The sequence below is a fragment of the Opisthorchis viverrini genome, assembly GCF_000715545.1.
Source record: "Opisthorchis viverrini unplaced genomic scaffold opera_v5_147, whole genome shotgun sequence".
NCBI lineage: Eukaryota > Metazoa > Platyhelminthes > Trematoda > Opisthorchiida > Opisthorchiidae > Opisthorchis > Opisthorchis viverrini.
The window spans coordinates 799,907-820,033 of record NW_008751803.1 but is presented as its reverse complement, the minus strand read 5'-3'; the positions used below and the strand labels follow the sequence as shown (position 1 = coordinate 820,033).

General features: G+C 41.8%; 2 protein-coding genes across 2 annotated transcripts in view; one reads left to right on the top strand and one right to left on the bottom strand.

The window, feature by feature from the left end:
- Positions 1 to 3,093: 3,093 nt before the first annotated feature.
- T265_06798 (hypothetical protein) overlaps positions 3,094 to 20,127 on the bottom strand; it is a gene marked incomplete at both ends in the record, with an annotated part of 79,632 nt that continues 62,598 nt past the window's right edge. The window contains one exon of the mRNA XM_009172163.1: positions 3,094 to 3,252. Within this exon, the coding sequence (XP_009170427.1) occupies positions 3,094 to 3,252 (159 nt within the window). The remainder of the gene's footprint in view (positions 3,253 to 20,127) is intronic.
- T265_06797 (hypothetical protein) overlaps positions 4,666 to 20,127 on the top strand; it is a gene marked incomplete at both ends in the record, with an annotated part of 99,192 nt that continues 83,730 nt past the window's right edge. The window contains 9 exons of the mRNA XM_009172162.1: positions 4,666 to 4,754; positions 4,792 to 4,875; positions 4,915 to 5,026; positions 5,066 to 5,257; positions 11,570 to 11,726; positions 11,769 to 11,860; positions 13,166 to 13,344; positions 15,071 to 15,206; positions 17,492 to 17,617. Coding sequence (XP_009170426.1) covers positions 4,666 to 4,754; positions 4,792 to 4,875; positions 4,915 to 5,026; positions 5,066 to 5,257; positions 11,570 to 11,726; positions 11,769 to 11,860; positions 13,166 to 13,344; positions 15,071 to 15,206; positions 17,492 to 17,617 — 1,167 coding nt within the window. The remainder of the gene's footprint in view (positions 4,755 to 4,791; positions 4,876 to 4,914; positions 5,027 to 5,065; positions 5,258 to 11,569; positions 11,727 to 11,768; positions 11,861 to 13,165; positions 13,345 to 15,070; positions 15,207 to 17,491; positions 17,618 to 20,127) is intronic.

Sequence of the window (20,127 nt, the reverse complement as noted above, 5' to 3'; positions counted from 1 at the left end):
GGACATGCAACCAGGTCAGTGGAGACAGGCATGAGAGAGATAGAGTGACGGGTTATAGATAAGAACACTTGGGAGGGTAGTCGTCGCAATTGCGGACTAATGCTAAGGGTTTCAGGTTGGCAAGTGTAAGTTCTAGGACCTAATAACAGGACAGTCAAAGTGCGTGCGCGATTGCAAACATCCAGAGTAGCCAACGGGTTTCAGAAGAGTGACCTTCTCCCTAGTTTATGTTTCTGCCCTTCTAACTTCAAGGCTAATAACAGGACAGTCAAGGTGAGTGCGCGATTGCAAACATCCAGAGTAGCCAACGGGTTTCAGAAGAGTGACCTTCTCCCTAGTTTATGTTTCTGCCCTTCTTTTAAACTTCAAGGACTCGGTTGCGACTGGAGACGATGGCCTTCTACCTCGAGTTTTGAGACACAGCGGTCAAGATTTTGGAATCTTCGTCCTAACTCTTCTTACCCACTCAATATACCAAGGAATTGTCCATTCTAAGTAGTGCAAATCTACAGTCCACCCGCGTTTCCAATCCGGATCACAACAAATTACTTCCAACTACTACCGCCATAACTGTGGTAGATGTTCATTTTTCCCCTATTAAAGGACTGTATCCTGTCTGATGAACCCTATGGCTCTCCATACATTGTTGATCTTATCTCACTTCATCTCATTTCATCTTCCCAAGTTTCGCCCCACGGTAATACGCGCTATGGATGACCTGTTTGGCCGTTGTCCACTCCAACTGATATGTGCATTACGAACAAAGGGATTATCAACCTGAAAAAAACAAATACCACGCGCGATACTACATTGGTTTTGCTCACCCTGAGAAACCCCCCGGAAAACGCGCAACATCCCGCTAATCACAGGACTGTGCAACTCAGCCTGACTACCTCAATGTGGACGTCCGTCACGGGGCCGTCTGGAAACCGAAGTATTTCAGTGCAGTAACGGTGCGGCACTGTGATAACCAGTTTGATAGCATACCCGCATTTGTTCACTTCCTACTTTGACCGCGCCCACTCGTTCCCTTACCGGCAACCACAACCGATCTTCATTTGTCACCAGCCACCACCGGGAAGCGTTCATTGCAATCTGCCCAGCCCTCTGACGGATGTAAAGATCTCGGCGACTTTTATTCGCACTCCCCACCAAGTCAGTCAATTTTCGTAAAGTTTGCATGAACTCGTTCTCCCAAATAACTTTTACACTCGACCCTGCTCCAGCAGCAACACTAGTGAGTCGCTCGAGTTTCGCTGCACACCGTGATTCCGGGTTTTCTACTACCATTTGTCCGTACTGCATATTACCCCACTTCACCATCTCCACTTACTTTTCCCGTTGCCGTTCGCCCAAGAGCCCAAGGCCACGAAGCCCTAATGACGGTTTTGGGCTCTAGTTCAAATTGGCCGTGTCGTGGTACAGCAACACTAGTGAGTCGCTCGAGTTTCGCTGCACACCGTGATTCCGGGTTTTCTACTACCATTTGTCCGTACTGCATATTACCCCACTTCACCATCTCCACTTACTTTTCCCGTTGCCGTTCGCCCAAGAGCCCAAGGCCACGAAGCCCTAATGACGGTTTTGGGCTCTAGTTCAAATTGGCCGGCCATGTCGTGGTAGTTCTGCTGCCTCTCCAGTTTCATTACTCTGGCTCCACATTTCCTGCCGTTTGAAGTTTTTTGTTTTTTGTCACGTTCCAGGCAGGAAGCTTTCTGTTGTACCCTCATTTGAATTGTTTTTGCCCGCCACTTTTAAATCCTATCAATCAGAACTTGTGTCATTTGATATTATCTCCATAGGAGATGAAGAGCCCTCGTAATTTTGGATCCCTACCCATGCCACCTCAGGTGTGATTAAGTCCAATTCGTTAATGACCACTGTTTTCCACCATCCCTTTTCCGGGAAATTCACATTAATCAGTCATGCTCTTATTCTGACTGCAATACTGAGATCATGTCTGACGGTATGCTACCCACTAATTGGGAATAAATATTATTATTATTGTCATTAATAATGATAATAAAGTTAGTCATTTTCTCTATAGTTCGCATTCCGTCTTGGGCGTTAGCACCAGAGAATTTTTACTCCAGACCCCACTCCAGCAGTGTTCCTAGTCATTCTCTGCAATTTCAGTGTACACCATGACTATGAGATTCCCGCCACCATTTATCCAGATTCCTCCACTTAATCATCCACACTTTCAATTTTTGTAACCCTGACAGTAAGCCCAACAGTCTCAGGCCGAATAGATCTCATCGGTGGTTTTAGACCTTAGTTCACACTGACAGGCCAGATCGTGACAATCCAGCTACCACGCCAGCAACGTTGTTCTGGTTCACAATTCTTCGCATCTGAATTATTCTCATCATGCACCAAGCAGGATGTCTCTTTTTGCCCTCTCTCATTCTAGTTTTGCCCACAACCTTCAAACCTTAACGATCTCATCTTGACACGTCCTCCCCCAAAGTAAGATAAACAATTACAACTGTGCCTCTTTTCCCATGCCGATTAAAGTGTGGTCAAGTCCACATCGGATGTTGTCCACTACTTATGACATTGTCCTTTTGTTCACACAATCCCCGCAAATACCCCCAACCGTATGGTCATGCTTGACAGTATACCATACAAAAGTTGGGAATAAACGCTATTGTTATTGTCATTAGTGTTATGATTATTATTGTATGGAAGTCCCTGCGAGCAATACGGGGAGGGTGTGTTTAATCCTCCCTAGAATATCGAATGCCCCTTGGGCAGATCTCTCATGGTGCAGTGAGAAGGAAATGCTTGAACAGAACCAGATTCCCAATTTGTTTTTGGCATTTATCCTCGTGAAGCCTTTGGTCTTTTTCTAACGATGCATGACAGAGGCGTTCGCTGAGTCCCCTTCGAAAGACAAATGGACGCACTTCTCATTCAGAAGAAGGTGCCAAGCCAAAGACCACTGCTTTGCAGCTTCTACAGTCATTTGGAGGGCACTGGCGTTTGAAACCCAGGAGTTCAAGTCGTTCGCAAAAAGTAGACATGGACTTGAATGAAATTCTTGAAGGCCATTGACGTAAACAAAAACAGCAGTGGTCTCAAAATGGAGCCTTAGGGAACTCCATTGGAGACCGGCGCCAAAGGCCGAACCTTATTTCTCCCGGAATATTCTGTCTGATAGAAACACCCTAATCCAGCATAGAATTTTACCTTGAATCCCGTAAGACTCAAGTTTTTGGAGCAGCGGGACGTGTGAGACTCGATCAAACGCTTTCGAGAATTTGAAAAATATGACATTTGATATGAGTTCCTCGTCCTTAGCTTCAGTTAAGCTGTCCATAAATTCGAGGATGTTCGTCACGCAAGAATCCACGTTGAACTGGGGATATCAAGTTGTTGGTATTGGGCTAATCCAGGGTGGTTTGCTTCAAGATGCGTCCTCTCACCTTACGCGGTACGCCCGCGAGGCTAATAGGCCTGCAGCTGTCAGGTATCAATGTGTCATCTATGTGCGGCCAGCATGAGTTCACCATTCGACTGATTCCGAGGATATCAAAATCACGAGCACCCCCATCCAACAACTAAGTAGAACTGAAGGTGCTACGATGGTTGGTTCCACATAACCTGACCGAATACACGGTTACTTCGATTGGTTGTTCATTGTTCCGGTCCTCCATACAGAGTAGTATTCCGAATCTGGTGTCGAGGTTTCCGGCTCGACCGCACTCAAATCCCTTATTCACCCGCAATATTTGGGACCCACGAATACCACCAGAACCTGACAACGATATTGCAACGTGACAATCCAAATACAAGGTTCGTTATCGCATAAAATCTTGCGATACAGATGTAAACCTTAACCGATCAACAGCTGGGAGATTGTCATGGTACCGAAACGCGCGCGTTTGGAAAACTACTCGAATTCACTGACATGGATTCAAAAATAAAGCGCACGTTTCAGCCTCTTCCCAATATTGAGAAGGTCAAATTAGAAATTGAAGAAAAAGAAAAAGACCCAACGTTACAAAAGTTTCTTAGATTTTCCCTCGAGAAAGAAAGGAAAGCTGAGATTGATAAACTAAGGTATTTTCAGTCTTTTTATCAAGGTCACGACATAAAAGCATTAAGCGTGCCAATGCTGCTTATAGGTTAGCACAGATTGAGTTGGCTACAAGACCACCAAAGTTGCCCCAGCCCGACCTCCCGTCGTTTGTACGTTTCGCACATTAAATCTCATGAGATTTTGCACTGTTTCAGATGATGAGCGAGGAGTTGAAGCTATCTGTAGGTTGAGTTACAATTCACACTTCATTCTGCCAAGAAAAATTACAAACTTCTCAAATCCTATGTTGAAAGCAGCATCATCCCATCTATCCAAGATTCATGGCTGCAAAATATTATGGAAAAGATTCCGAAAAGATTGAAAAGTGGAAAGGAGGCTGAACTAAACCAAGTCCTATATGAAGTTAGGGAAAACTTTTTAGAAAGCCTGAAGAAAGCTCTGGCTCGTCAAACTTTAAAAAAGCCCGATATTCCTCAACTGGCTGATGACGACCTTACTCCTCCACCAGAAGAGCCAAAGTAATCATTAACATCAACTACTCACTCCATAGAAATATAAACTTTTCCAAACCATGGCACGGAGAATATGTGAAACACAGAAAAGAATTAGTTTCTCGTCTTATGATACTGTATCCCCACATGCAGAAAATCCTCGATTTATGCCAACGACAATTTGCCCAGATCGAAATCACCGATGTGAAAGCTTACCGGTATGTAAACCTGTGCTCTGCGTTGCACGATTTCCAGTAACTTGGGCGCAGTGGACTTTGAAAATCTTAAAGCGGTTGTTCAACAAGAAGTGGCGAACAAAATGGAGATATTGACACAGAAGTACAGTTATTCCTCTCTTGTTGACAACCTGCGTTAAAGATGGCTTCCAAAGATTTTCCAGTTATTTTCGGATAAAAATTCAATACCTCCTCTGCGGAGCGATATGCTCGAGTCCTTCTTCAACTGCGTTTCCACTATCCTGTCAATACAGGTAAAATGGTTTTCTAGAAATATTGCATGTGAATGACAGATAAAGCACTTCCTGCAGCGAAATCTCGAAGAATGGGTAGACCTTTTTGACGAAGAACATACAGAAAGGTTGCCAGTGCTAAAGATGTACCTTACCTATGAAGACCAGAAAGTGCAGTTTTATCCAAGTATGGAAGATCTGGAGGACCTAATTTTGTTCATCAGTGACCAGATCACTAACTCGCTGCAGCAAGTAAGCAACTCAAAGAATTTATTTATTTCCAACTTGTGTTTTTGACATTGACGTTTACTAGTTGACTCTAAAAGGGGAAATGAAGGAATGGTACGAGAGGGATCCCCATGCTTACAGATGTTAAGCATGGTAACCCAGAATGGCCAATGACGTTAACAGACAATAAGCCGCATTGCACTTAACTATAAAAGCGTTCACATTACTTTATTTTCTTATACAAACACCTGAAGGGAAAGAAACCCCTGGAATTACCGCGATGCATCAGGCTTATGTACATTCGTAAAACCTAGAACCTCGCAACTTAAAACTGCACTATGAAAACAAACACCCCTGAAGCAAGAAAAACGTCTAGCGCACAAGGTAGGAGCACAAACAAAAAGTTATTTTTTTGGTAAATTCGTTATCGATAGGGATAGCTCCTTGACTGGTGCGACCCTAAAAGCCAAGAAGCAAACAAAGTAAAGCGAACTCAAATTTCCCACTCACATGCACTGAGACAAACAGTCAAAGAATCCAAGATCTGTCTTAGACAACAGCTTTCTTATCTCAAATTTGGTTTTCTAAACACCATTAAGTGGAAAATCACAAACTACATCGCTTGGTAACTCATGATTTACATCCGACCCCTCACTAGTCCAGAACCGAATACAATAAACTTGTGCACACAAGGCAACGCCAAGTGTTCTGATCGTTTCTTTCATAATTGTTACTCTTGCATCTAAGAGGAAATTCATGATGGAACCTCCAATATTCAGATGTGTTTTGCTAAATGTTTCAGGTTCTAAGCTATTCCACTTGGATTATCACAGTAAAATAATGAATAAGTTATGGGTTTTCATATCACATCTTCCAGAGAGCGATACCAAATTTACTGATAGGAATAAAGTTAGTTTTAGAGCAACATTACAGACCACAAGAACGGAAAGTATGAAACCATGGTACAGGCGGTGGTGGAATCACAGGGACAAAAGTAAAATTAGAAGCTTTATGCATATACATGCATCGTTGATAGAGCTGAATAAAGAGATGAAAGTTACATTAGAAAGCAAGCATCCAAATAAATAACATGCGGCTTCTGATCTTAAAGGCAGTCGGTAAATCCTTTGACAAAACTTTGAACGTGTATACATACAGGTAAAACAACATAGAAAATGGATATAAGGCGAGCGCAACTCATGGCAACACGGGTAATAGCAACATGAGTAATAGCTAAAAAAAGGAAGTTACCGACCCCTCGTGGTCACTCGGCAGGCCCCCTCCTTGTCTTAATGTTGTCTTACATAACAAAACAGTGTTATTCTTGACCGACATTGTAGTTTTGTAGCGGACTAGGACCTTATCAGCGTGTTCGGATAAATTAACAGGCAAAGCAACCAATACAAAATCACAAAATCACAATAGGAAAAGAATGAGTAGTCAAATGAGGACTCACGAATTTGTAGATCCAATAGTCCACCACACCAATCCAACTTCAGTAACCGGCTGTGAAAGGAAAAATTCACTCGTCGAAATTTCCCACGGATGGTTCACGCGTGCGTGATATATTCCACGGTAGGAAAATTATTCACGGCTAAAAAATGCCACAGGGATTTATTGTTCCACAGTTGACACAAACACAGAGATCTGGTCTCACTGGTTCATCAGTCAACAAACAGTTCAACGGAGCGTAAATACACTCGTTCAGCAAGAAGTCAACAGGTCGCCCCGGAAAATTGTGTATTCGTAGCATTAAAACAAACGTCATGATACAATATGTACGACAGTTACAAAGTGCGGTTTAAGTTCAGGAAAACAGCGGATTAGAGACACTACAGTGTCCACAGTGTGCTGTGTAACTGAACAACCTGAGAAACGTACTAGTAAGGTGACAAATTTCCACGCACTCAATGATTCACGACCAAGAATGCAGAGCAGGAGTAAACGCGTTATTCCGTCGCCGGCCACAAAGCAACGCTATACGAAATTACCTTGCCGGCTTAATGCAATTTTCAAGACCCATAAGAAGATCATGACTCAACTAGGTTATCTTCCACCTATAAAGAATACTTGAGGTTACCTGGCCATGTTTAAGGCACGGGAAAGCCAGTCGTTCACCGATGCCGTCATAATGAATCTTCAGCTGGGCGAATATTGAGAACAAACTTATATTTTTACTCCCATAGGAGCAAAGAACACTGCATACAAAACGGAAATGTTCCAGCTGTAACCTTGAGTACAGCGTTAGACATCCTCTAAAAATACGAAAAATAATATTTTGTCAGTCGGTTGCGGACAGCGTCAAAAACAGAAAGATAACCGTTTCCTGGCACAAAAAAGGGACAAGAGTGTGTCACGGAAGCGAGATACTTACTGGATGCATCCAAATATTTTACTTCAGGCGATTGGCATGGAAAATTCATGGCTGTCAAAAGTTTATCACACTGTGTTACAAGTATGCTCATCCATGTTTAACAGCCTATCTTAACTTCCAACAGCAATTGTCATTCAATAGACACATGCGGTGTTTAAACAAAACAGAACTTCATCCAAAAGATGCTACTGATGCACTAGAGGAAAAGCTGGTGAAAACCTCTGGGTGAAATCTCATTTCTGGTAACGTATCTTGTCAACCTGACTCTCACACATCCAGTTGGTCATCTATATCTTGGTGGGAAGTCGGTTTGGCCTGATGAACAATACTGAGCACAGTATTATTCAAAGGTGAATGACTGTTTTCTTCAGCCGGTACATGACAAATGTACCAATAATGTGTGAGGTTGTACTGGTGACTGATATGTGGGATGGGAACATAGCGTGTACTATAGGAATACATTTTTCTTACTTGATGCTTACGGAAGTCATATGTGAACCGCGGATAGAGGTCGGTGTTGACTGTTGAAACCAAAAACAAGAGGCAATCGTACAGGCGGTGACAGGGCCACATGGATGGAATTAAATTTAATCGTCATATGCGGACACATACAACTTTGAGGTGAATGCGAAGATGGCAAGGAGGGAAGATGGCAGGAGACGGCTACACTAAAATGTGGATATCCATAATGAGAGAAACGATCAGGTCAAAGGTTTTGAAAACTTTAAGTATCCATGTACTCTCTCAAATATCGAAGCAACGTCGCTGACTTCTTTCAGAAGCAATCTTGTTTCTCTCCCACCTAGCGCTTATTAGGTTTTACACTTTAGAGTTGTGGAAAGAGGAATTCTTGACTAAACATTAACTGATTGCCCAATTTAAAATTTTACTCAGGGTAAGAGTTTCCCTAGAATCAAGTAAACTAGACTAATGTGCGTGGAGAAAATGTGATTAAAAATTGAGCAAAGTGTCTGAGACCAATAAGCCAGGTTCTACTGCCAAGAATATGGTCATTATACCCTTAATCTATCAGGTCTGCAGCCTAAGCAACTCACAGTTACACATTATGTGTGAAAGCTCAATGGCTGTCAAATGTTATCGATCCATCTTTAATGTCAGTCATCCTAATATTGTAACAAAGATAAATTACCTGTGAGTATCTATGGACCTTGTAGAGTCTGTTACATCACTTCCACCTTTGCAATTTTTTCGTTCGAATGCACTCATTCTGATTGATCTCCGCCAAAGATAATGTGATAGACCCGACGTTACTACTGATAAATATCACAACCAGGTCATGTATCCGGTTTTCGTGAAGATTTCTGAATTGCGCGGCAAGTGTTTTACACCAATACAGCAGAAACGGCTATAAAACTTGAATAACCACGTTTTATGTTTATACATTCTAAACTATGACCGGCAAACGAACGCCAGATCCGTAAAGAAGCACATTTCTTAAAAAACGACCAACGAAGCTTTTGATATCAGATGGAGGATATAAGCTGGAAATTCAACAGGTTATATAACTTGAAAGTACATTTCCTGGAAGTACCTGGCGGTCTGACGTTAAACACCCCTGTGCAGTACAACTGTTCCATGACATCAGCACAGAAAGTGATGGAGTTTCTGCAACAAATGCAAAACTTTTTGACGTGTGTAAGGGTTTCATTATGACTTGGCTTCTGTCGTGGAATAGTAGAGTTAATCAACTGCTTATCTCAGCTGAAAATAGGAGTATAAAGCAGATATTTAGTATCCGCTCGTGAAATCAGATGGAGATAACTGACTATGAGTACATTCTGAACATATTTGTGCGGAACCTGGACGCAATCGCTGCACCACGCCAAGACAACACTAACGGTTTAACTACTCTTGAACCCAGAAAAACTGGTTGAGGCTGTATTTCAAAACTCGGGTATCACTGGAATCTCCGTTAGATGACATAAACTATTCAAGTGTTAACAGGACGATGCAGTCGTCTTGCTGTCAACACACAACTATATAGAGAAACAAGAGAAGAAGGGCACAATTTATTAGCTACCTTTCAACGCTTGAAGGTTCAACTTCACAGTGATGAGAATAACTACGTACGTAGGCCAGACAGAGGAGAAGATTTCATGTATGAGTCAAAACTCCCTCTACTAATGCAAATTGCGCACACGTTCAACACACGCACACACTATAAATTCGTCATTTTATGCACACGTTGCCGGCTTAGGCAAAGCATGTTCTCCACGGCTACTTTAGGCAATAACAACACGCTACTTAACATATTAAAACGGAGCCTGGCACCTAACAAACTACCGGTATATTGAACGCTGAAGAAGCTGGTCGCAGCAGACTCACAGTACGGACAAAGTGGGAGCAAACTTCCGGGAGATATTCAGCAAACGGAGGTACTAATTTGGGCATCTTCAAGCAATAAAGCGTAGACGACACAGGACTGTTTGCCCGTAAATTTAAAATGCGAGGCCTCGCAATTTTTCTCATCGATGCCTAGTGAACAGATGAGACAAAAAACCAAAAGCCAAAAGTACAGACGGGTGTCAGTGTAGCTCACTGGTGAGTCAGGCGAAGATAGACCAGGGAGCCACCCTAGAGCTCATAACATAAATAGAGAGCTTGACGCGGTGTAAAGTACTGTAGAACAAACGCTTTGTTGATCACTCATCACTGAGAACCCGAAGTACCTAAGTGATTGGCCAGCGTCACGGTACAAACAAAAAAAACGTGAAGAACCACGAATATCAAAACTTTTGCACCGGTTGACTCAAGTTATTTTGAAGCTAGCTTCATAATGTGGTTATTTGCAACAAACAGACACTTTTCACAATTATCCAGCTTCACAAGATCAGAAAACTGAACACCCAAATTTCAAGGCAACGGATATAATAACTATATTTTGCAGCGCCCTTAGAAATGTGTTTAACTAAGATGCTTGTTAATGGGGTCTTTTGCTTGATTGGTCTGTGATACATCAACATACTAGGCTTTGTAGCACTGTTTCTGTACAGTGCGAGGCCCCACAAGAATATCAGAAGATGAGATGCACAGCAAATGAGGAAGTTCTGCCAAAACCACCCGAAAAGTACCGGTCTTTTTCGTAGTCCAATTTGAGTGTATTCATGTCAACTGTTACTGAATGGCTGAATACTTTGGAAGTTTATTCGATTCATCATTTTCTATGTGAGCTGATTTCTGTCGGTATCTCCTTCTAATACTGAAATAGTAGCAGGACCTAATGGCGTCCACTTTTAGAAAATGCTTTCAACCGAGCATACTACTCACAGTCACACAAACAAGCTTATCTAAACAAAGATTTTCTCCCTTGGTATTTATCACTCTAGTATGATTCGATTACAGTGTAACCTCACAAAACATTACTGTTTACTGAAAAGCATGATGATAAGCCCACTGAACGGCCTGGAATGTTGGACGCTTTGCCAGCAAATTACGGTCAGTTAATAACAGCCGTCTAGAGAAGAACTGTTGTTTAAGTAAACGAGCTTTACTATTTGTACTACTTATTTATACCATAGTAAGAAGGTTTTGAGGTATGTTGAAAATTGTTCACCAAATCATTATGCCCCTTGTAGAAAATGACTTTCACCAGAATAACAAGTAGTTCAGCGTTTAGTGAAATGAACTCATCTGCGAAAAAATTTGTTTTTGCGGGAGACTCACCTGGAACCCAGCTGAATCTGTCGTTTCTGGCATATTTAGCTAATTTTGTGCAATTTTGTTTCAAGTAGAATATAAAGTTGACGAAAATCCGAGGACTGCGCATACCTGGTGCGCCCCAAGAAGGGCGAAACTGGCCATGGCTGTCGAAGAATTTTCAGCCACCTTATGAGTAATGTAATACGTCTATATTTTAGATTTTATTTTACTTCACACATTTACCTTGTTAGGTGATTCTATTTATTTGATGGTGGCATCGAAAGTTCTCCTTTCTGTATCAGGTACCGACGGTGCAGTCCTGGCTCAACATACCAACTACTAAAAAATACGTGGATGCAACGTTGCCACCACACGTATTAAACCCAGCCAGGGAAAAACTTCGGGCTGCTGTGAAACGCTACCTTGAAAGTCCGTATAAATATTTCGAAAAGAAATTTGGTAAGTTGTTATGATCCACAAATTAATCATTTACCGGTTTAGTTGAGCCATATTCCTTCTTGTTGGATGGATCCGAGGCCAAAAAGGTGGAGAATTTCCTGAACAGCAAACAGGAATTTCGAGACTACCGTGAGGTACGAATGAAGTGAATGTGGGTTTTGAGCATGAGTTGTCTGACTAACTTATTAATTGCTTGTTTGTGAACTGACGTTTTATCGTAAACAAAGAATAGATAATATAAAATAACAATATTGGCGTAAAATCTCCAACATGGCTTTGTTTTGACTGTTTTATTTCTAAAATGGTTGTTAAGAAACGTTATATTAGGGAACGAATGGATTCTTTTACTGGATTGCTTGTTTGCACTTAACCGTGGAGTTGGTCTCTGCTATGCATATAAACTATCTCCTTGCAGCCTGGCTGTTTTTTGTGAACATAACCAGTCTATTGATTTCTAGAATGTGATTTCCCACTCATTTGATTGCTATTTATATACCAAAACCAACATTTCAGCCTTCTTCTAGAAACCCGAATGGCAAAGTGACATTCATGGAGATCCACATGCAAAGTTACTCAGACATTTGCAGTCCACTTTGTCATTCACAGTTCTGAGAAATCAGCCTCCTGGCGTTTAAATTTGTATACAAACTACCCTGGAAGGTAAACTGGAAAACTACTATTTTGGTTTTATCTATAAAATGAATAAACACAAACAGAAAGTACAAAAAGTCTCGTATCCTATTTGACACCTGCGGGATCTTATGTACCCCCATGTATTTTCACATATCTAAACGCTATTAATAGCCACCAGCATATTATATCATATGCATAGAAAGCTTCTTGAGGAATTGTGCCACACATACGAAACTTTGGCAAACGCGAGGTTCCGCAACCTAAAACAGCCTCTACGTCTTACAAAGAGTAAACGTTCAGTGTGTTTTATAACACATCATGAAATATGGTGGGGAAGAATTCGACCACTCTTCTTAAAAACTCGATTTCGTGAACGAAGTCTCACTGCTGAAAGTAGTTCTGACAGTATTATGCGCGATTCTACGTTTTAGGTGATTTTTTTAGGACTGGTGCGAGCAGAATGTGCAGAATTAGTTTTGATATTTGGAGTGAGATGAGAGGTTTTTATAGAAATTTCAAGTGTCAAATATGGTCAGATGAACCGTTATCCATCGGCAGGCGGACAAAACCGTAAAATCACAACCAGTGTTGAGATAAAGGTGCCTGATTTGGTACTTATTATCTCCCCGTGCCAATTTCCCACGTGAAGAATGCCACTCAAAACGTGTTGAAACGCTCTGTATTTCGACCAAAATTTTGTCATGTACCAAACTTTTCTGAAGCAACGTCATCCATCCTTGCGGACGTGAAAGCAACATAGCCTCTATATTTTCTTTCTTTCTATATTTATTCATTTGTTTGTTTAGTATACGGCCAAGTTGCACGCCATTGGTCACGAGGTCATGACTTTGCCGAATACAGAATACTTTGATCTCATTCGTCTGGATTGCGAGGATGTCAAAGTTGGACTGTCTAAAGAATGTCGGCGCCTTGCCAATGTATTGCTGGAACGTGTGGTCTCAGATTTCAAACAAACGAACAACGAGTATGTTTGTGATATGCCTAGCTACTGCGTACAGGGGCAAATCCTTTTAAGACTGGTCACCGATAGATACAGCATGATATTAGCATTGTTGCGGAGCGCATCTTACTGAAAAAAATTGCGATGCTGACTTTCATCTGAAAGCTATCTGAAAATGTTCACGGAACCACTAATACTCAAATAAAGGTTTTTTCAGCGAAATTTTTTCTGTAGAACAAACTATTTGAAACAGCTAGGGAGAGAAACAACTGGAAGTGTGTGAGCAAAGAATAACTTATGGGGAAAAAATTTTTAAGGTTTACCTGATATGTCTTTTTGAGAACTTCAGTAGAGTTCTAGCCGTTTTATTTAGCTTTTTATGATCAAGCTGTAAATCAGCGTGGCAGTATGTACCAGAGTGAACCCGCAACTATTCGGATTATCTACGTAAGGGATGTGCCTAAGTACTTGGACTTACTGTAGATCACTGATGGACTTACTGAAGTGGAGAAACCTATCCAGCTAAACAAATATCCCCTAAATAATATGCAATATAAAAAAGGATGTAGCCATGGATTCTATCGTAATTCTTCTCTAGTCTAGGCGCCATTTTTATCACTATAATAATTTAAATAAATGCTCCAATCGGTGACATTGCATGCTATCACATTTCTGGTGGGCAAATGATCTAGTTATGCTTTTATAATATGCCCAGGGAGACAGGCATGTGTATGTAAAGCCCCTTTGTCACTCAAAAATCACCTCGGATAAATGGCACTTTGTCTGGTTACATGCAGCATGTCGCTGACATGGTTTTGTTTAGTTTAAAAATTGGCGCCACCTAGGGGCGCGCTCGTCAATTCATGTCCTGAAACGCGGCTTACGCTGATACCAATTCGAATACAAGAAGTCACATGTGCCTAACAGTGGCCGACCCCACCATAGCTGATCTTCTTCCGGTATAGTCTGAGTTCACAGGGGAAAGCAACTTTTCCAAGACAGTCAAAGTGAGTACTTCAGAACAGAAAAGGCCTACCTTTCGGAAATCTTTGCCTTCTTGTGGGCTGGTTGTGCCAATGCCTGCATTCATCCACGTGGGTTTCCAAAGATATACTTCTTTTGACGTAAAAATCGGGGCTATAGAAACCGGTTATGGGCTTTTTCTGCTCCCTTGAACCAGAATTGTCTTGCGTCATATCATGCTGTCGCGCTGATGATTGATGATGATGATGATGATGATGATGATGATGATGATGATGACGATGATGATGATGATGATGATGATGGTGATGATGATGATATGATGATGATGATGATGATGATGATGAGTTACTTAAGTGACAATAGGCACGCAGGTTCCACTGAACTTTTCACGCTACTAGGCCTATCGATAAACCAAACAGTATTAAAACTGATGCACTGCACGTCTAAGCTTAGAAAACAAGCCATGGTTCTTAGCGGTAGATAAATTTCTCAACCGTTTTCTTTCAATCGCTTATTCGAAGAGCAAAATCTTATTGTACCGTAAGCTAGACCGACCAGTAAGTCCATTCAGCACATGGAATTTCCACAAGGCGTTTGTGTGACCTGACTTCATTATAAAACCTAATTCAACCTGCAGAAAAATTTTGTTATTTGATCCCTGTGTAAGACTGGCAGAAATTTTCCAACTCGTTTTCTTTTGAGATCTGCATCCCAACTTCTCGCCGCAATTAGGCTGGAGATCAAGCGATTATCCTTTGTTCTGCAGGATTTGCGCTAGTTTCGAAGAAATGCGCGATCGCAGCAGAGCGATTCCACAGAGTAGTGAAGAACTAATTGACATGATTCGGTACATGGAGGAAGCTCGATGCCAAGGCATGGTTCGTATGGAAGCAAAGATATCGGTAAGTCCTCCATGATATGTTGTTTTGAGGTGAATTAGACCAGGAAGTTGCGATCACCTGATTGGAGACAGCATCTTTACATGAATTTCGATCTATCTTCCGCATGCAAAAGTCATCACGCACTTCATTTAATATGGTTATTACGCACTCAGAGAGGCTATTTGATTTAAAGAACGAAATGGGTCTGTTTATCCAAAAACGCGCCATTCATTTGGGACAACTTTTAACGTTCGTACGAAAACTGCTCAAAACATTGCGTTAACAGGATATTGGAATATTCTAAAATCGGTAAAGCTAGAAAGTTATCCAAATAGATTATGAGGTGACAAATCGATAGCGAGTTGCAAATAAGATGAATTATCCAGGCTGCTCCTCGTTGGTTCGAGTTTACCAAGTTTACAAGACCTTTTCTACAAATGAAACGGAGGTACCCAGTAAGTTAGTCTTGCCTTATTAGAAAATATACTTACGTGAGTTGGAAAAAAGTGTTTTTCCCAACGCAACATCATCCACTTTCTGGTTTGTTCTGATTTCGCGTCACCAGGTGGGTGTGGTCTGTCAAAAGTGAACTTTGAACCTGAGCATCACGTGAACATCCGATCGATACGTACCAAACTAGATGCATCTTTTCAGGATGCATCAGCCTTTTTCTGAGTAATACTAGCAAACTACTCAAGCCGTGTATGGTACTTGGGAAAGAGGTTAGGAACAACCAAATGACCATTCGTCAGCAACCAGCCTCCCAACGAACCGTCACACACACTAACCCAAAAGGAACGCTTCATAATTATGTGAGAATGCCTCCATCTCGTGAAGGATAACGTAAATGGTTGCCGTAAGCGTAGCACCTGTTTGATTCTTAGAATCAATAGCGCAGTGCACAATTTCCGCATTTCGAGGCAAAATTACCGAGCACCGTTTTTCTAAAGTGATTGAAATGAGAATAGTAACGATCTTAAAAGCTCCTAACTCAGCGCGTACTTCCAAACACAGTGAAACGTTGGTGATGGTGCGTCTACTAAGGCGGAAACATAAATGATTGAACAACTGCAGATGCGACTGTAATTTTATTATTATTGTCATCAGTATTATAGTTATTGGTTAAAAACTGTTTAAGATAAGGCCAGAAGTGGAGGATACCGCAAGCCCCTAAGAAGCAGAGATTAGTGAACCCACTATCTCTCAGGTGTTCCCACAACGGGCAGGACTTCCTTGAGGCAAACGAAGCAATCACTTCCAGAGAGCTATTATAGGTACACTCCAGGAGAAAACCTTATCGGAGCCAGTCTTTCGAGGTTAAACAATAGGTCCGTATTGTAGGATAATTAGGACTGAGGCCCTTGGATCAGCAAACCTATGTTGTTTGCACATACAGAGAGAACGCCTTTCCGGAATTTCGATAATGTTCAATAGAAAACAGATGCTCCGTAGTTATGGGACGATTGCCACACTAGTGAGGGAATCATTTCTAAAATATGTTGGCGATCTGGCTGACTGCGATAGGGGGAGGGCTAATAAGATTGTATAAAGTTACTGCATATCGCGAACAGAATATACGACTAGGCGAGATTTTTTCACCGGTATTTAGTGATACGCATGTGTAGACGGTGCCTCGGATGAAAGGATTGTTTCACCAGCATGTCGATCTGGTACCAGGTAAAGCAAACGGATGCTCTGAAACTATCACCCCTTAAGCTAGCACTAAGTCCCTCCCCCATCCACCTTTATTCTTTTCTTTACAATAAGGCTTTCAAGTAAGTCATGGCTGAACGGCAGTGAAGCATTGGTGTTGAGCACTGATGTCATGCTGTCGTTGATGATGATGATGATGAATGGAAAAAAGTAAATGTAAAAACAGAAAATGGTCTTTGTACATAAAGATGGTGGTAGCCATAAAGAAAAGCGCTTTCAAATGCAAAAAAACGGATCCGGCAAAATACCTGGCAGGCTATCTAGTACGATACTGGACAGAAATCCAAAGGCTATGTAAAACATGTCGGAATCACTTGTCGGATCCACTTGTTTGTTTATCTGCCACATATCATCATATTCGCCTTCAAGCTTTTTGACGGCTTTAGAACCAGGTATCACTACGTTGTCTGTGAAGGTCGAAATATATCCCTTTTGATAGGGTTTCCAATATTCACGAAGACCTCTGAGGCTTATGGCTTTTGCAATACATTATTCAAACTACCACCGTAAGCGTTCCACGCCTAAAATGAATTTAGTCTCCGGTTTAAAGATACAACCCACGCCTGCGTTTACCTTTTCTCTCCGTACTTCAGTGGGCCCGCGAATATCTTGACTATCTGTTAGATGTTTACATCTTTACACCGGAAGATATTGCTCAAAATAGCGCGGTGTTTTCATGGAAGGCTCGGATTCAACCTGAGTTTGACGAGAATGACAAAGTGAGTACACACATTTGTTCCATCAACCCTGGAACTAAATTTCACATTACGCTTTTTTTCCCGGTATTTTAGCTTTCCGATAACCACAGATTTATGCGCTCAGTCTGTCACGCCTGTTGCCGTGGCATGCTACAAAATAGCATTTTCACCTAATAGCTGTTATCATTGAGCATGTGGAGCATGCCATCAGGTAAAATACTGATGTTGCCGCTGTTATGGTGATCTATGAATTGGCACATATCAAATCCTTCTTGTGGAAATAGAATCTGACCATTCGAGAGCTGCCAGATTGCCTAAATCAGCACTTGATTGTAGAGCGATTCGTACAGAATCCATCAAGATTTCCTTCTGTGGGCATCCTACCGATCTCATCTACACCCGGCCAATAAGTCCCACAAAAATGTGAAAATGTTGCGTGGCTGTGTTTCTCAGAAACGACGTTCGCTTCGCTACAGACTACCAACTAGCCACGAGTAGTCAAAAGAGAATCATAACACAACTTGCAGCAGCACCTCCAACTTAAGGCATCACAGAATAGCAGGTTTCCAGTGTGGTTTAGACCTCGGTTATTTGGACCAGAAATATAGGTTGGAAATTCTGATGACATCAGCACTTGGAACTTACACGCACTACACGTACAACCGCGTTTAACAGGAAAGTGCGGTCCAAAGAGACTTGTGTCCACAAATCCAGTTCAATATGTGGCACTCTTCATGTCCCTGTGAGGCTCATTAAAATTGATGACAGCCGAAGTAGTGTCTTTTTGATGTAGGATTTTCATTATTCCTCATGCCGACATGTGATGGAAGGAATTTTTCAAATAATACTTGTTTAAACATAACTTACAGTTTTCCCCACAGGTATGTGGGCAGAGCATCAGCTCGCAGGATGATGGAGTGTTTTGATTGGTTGTTCTTATTGCTTTCTGGTCTGCTCATAATCTTAAAAGTATGAAGATTCTCCTTCTATGGGTTTGTTCTGTTCCAAAATAAATGGAAAGCATGTCGGCGATATCTTGGTTTGACCTCCTTCTAGGAATTTTCAAATTTGAAATGGTTTGATTTGCAATGCAAACACTATAAACTTTCACATGTGAGTCGGCTAGACCTGAACTCACTAAAGCAAATGGCATAAAGTTTCTGAGGCGTCCATACATCTAAGGAGACTATGGTGTTTCCAAACGCTCACACAAAAACATCTGGATCTCAGAACACTAATTTTCACTCCTCTAATTGAGTAGCGCAAATTCAAAGGGTCTCTTGAATCTGCAGATAGACTACCACATCTAGATACGTTCGGACAAAGATGACTACATTCGAAGTTTGTCAACATACTAAGTGCTCCTTATTCCAACGCCTCTGGTCGTGATAGGGTTTATAGTGTATTGCCAAACTTTTCTGAAAAAGTCTCCATTGTTGCGATCAAGAAGTGCCCGTTCCAAGGAACGGGCACGGAACGAAAGATATTGTTCTGTTATTCGCCGATCACCAGACCAAGCTGTAACACAAAAGATTACTAAAACATTAGCAAAACCTGACTAAAATCTCTCAGCTTACGTCATTCCTGAACCTCGATGTTTCACTGGAGTGAAAAGCGATGTTTCGAAACACTGGAAGCTCGCGTGCGTACAACAGGTGGTTGATCAAGTGGTCATCAATTTGTCCGCTGAGCATGACAGTTCGCCTGAAGAATTTTCATCCCCAATCGTCATCAGCTGCGCACCGATGTCTACTGGATTAGGAATCAAGCGTCTACAAGCCCGGCGAACAGATTAGCCACCAGGGGCAAGATGTCATCCATACAAAGCAACCTTAAGAGCTGTCTAGCTTTATGGCTATGATACTTGGCCCCTGCGATCTGAAAACGCCTACAAAACTTTGACGACAGATACCTTCGTAGCAGAGCTTGAACGTGTACGTAACGAAATAGTAGGTGGGTGAGTACTTGGTGGCAAAACAAAATCACCTAAACAGCAAATGAAACTTATCAGACGGATATGCTTGGGGAATGTATTACTCATTCTCGTCTACCGTCCACCAAACAACGCGCAAAACGGGGCAGCTACCGTCAAACGAAATGCTGTTGGGTTTTTCACGTAACCTGTCCCACTGGCAAGCACTTAACCGCTTTGTGAATGGAATGCCCGGCTTAAATTTGTCTCCTGTTGTCTGGTGGATTCATTTCCAGTGAAGTTTGCGTATGTTGGATTAATCTCACTGATAATGTCTAACTTTGATGCGATGCTCAGATGCGTTTATCTCGTTTCCGTTCCAAGATGCAGGTCCCTTGTTCTTGGCCGTTTTCCATGGAAAACGAAAGGTGCTCATAGCGATTCCCAGGCTTCCTTTCCTTTCATCCCTTACTAGAGTGTTCTTGATCATGACAGTGTGGTAGGTGTACGCCAGTATTAACGACCGGCATATTGCTGTTGGTCACTGTGATGTGAGAATTATCTAGAACATAATAAACGTGTATTAGTTAAACAAAATGGACAGTTATGGACTTCAGTG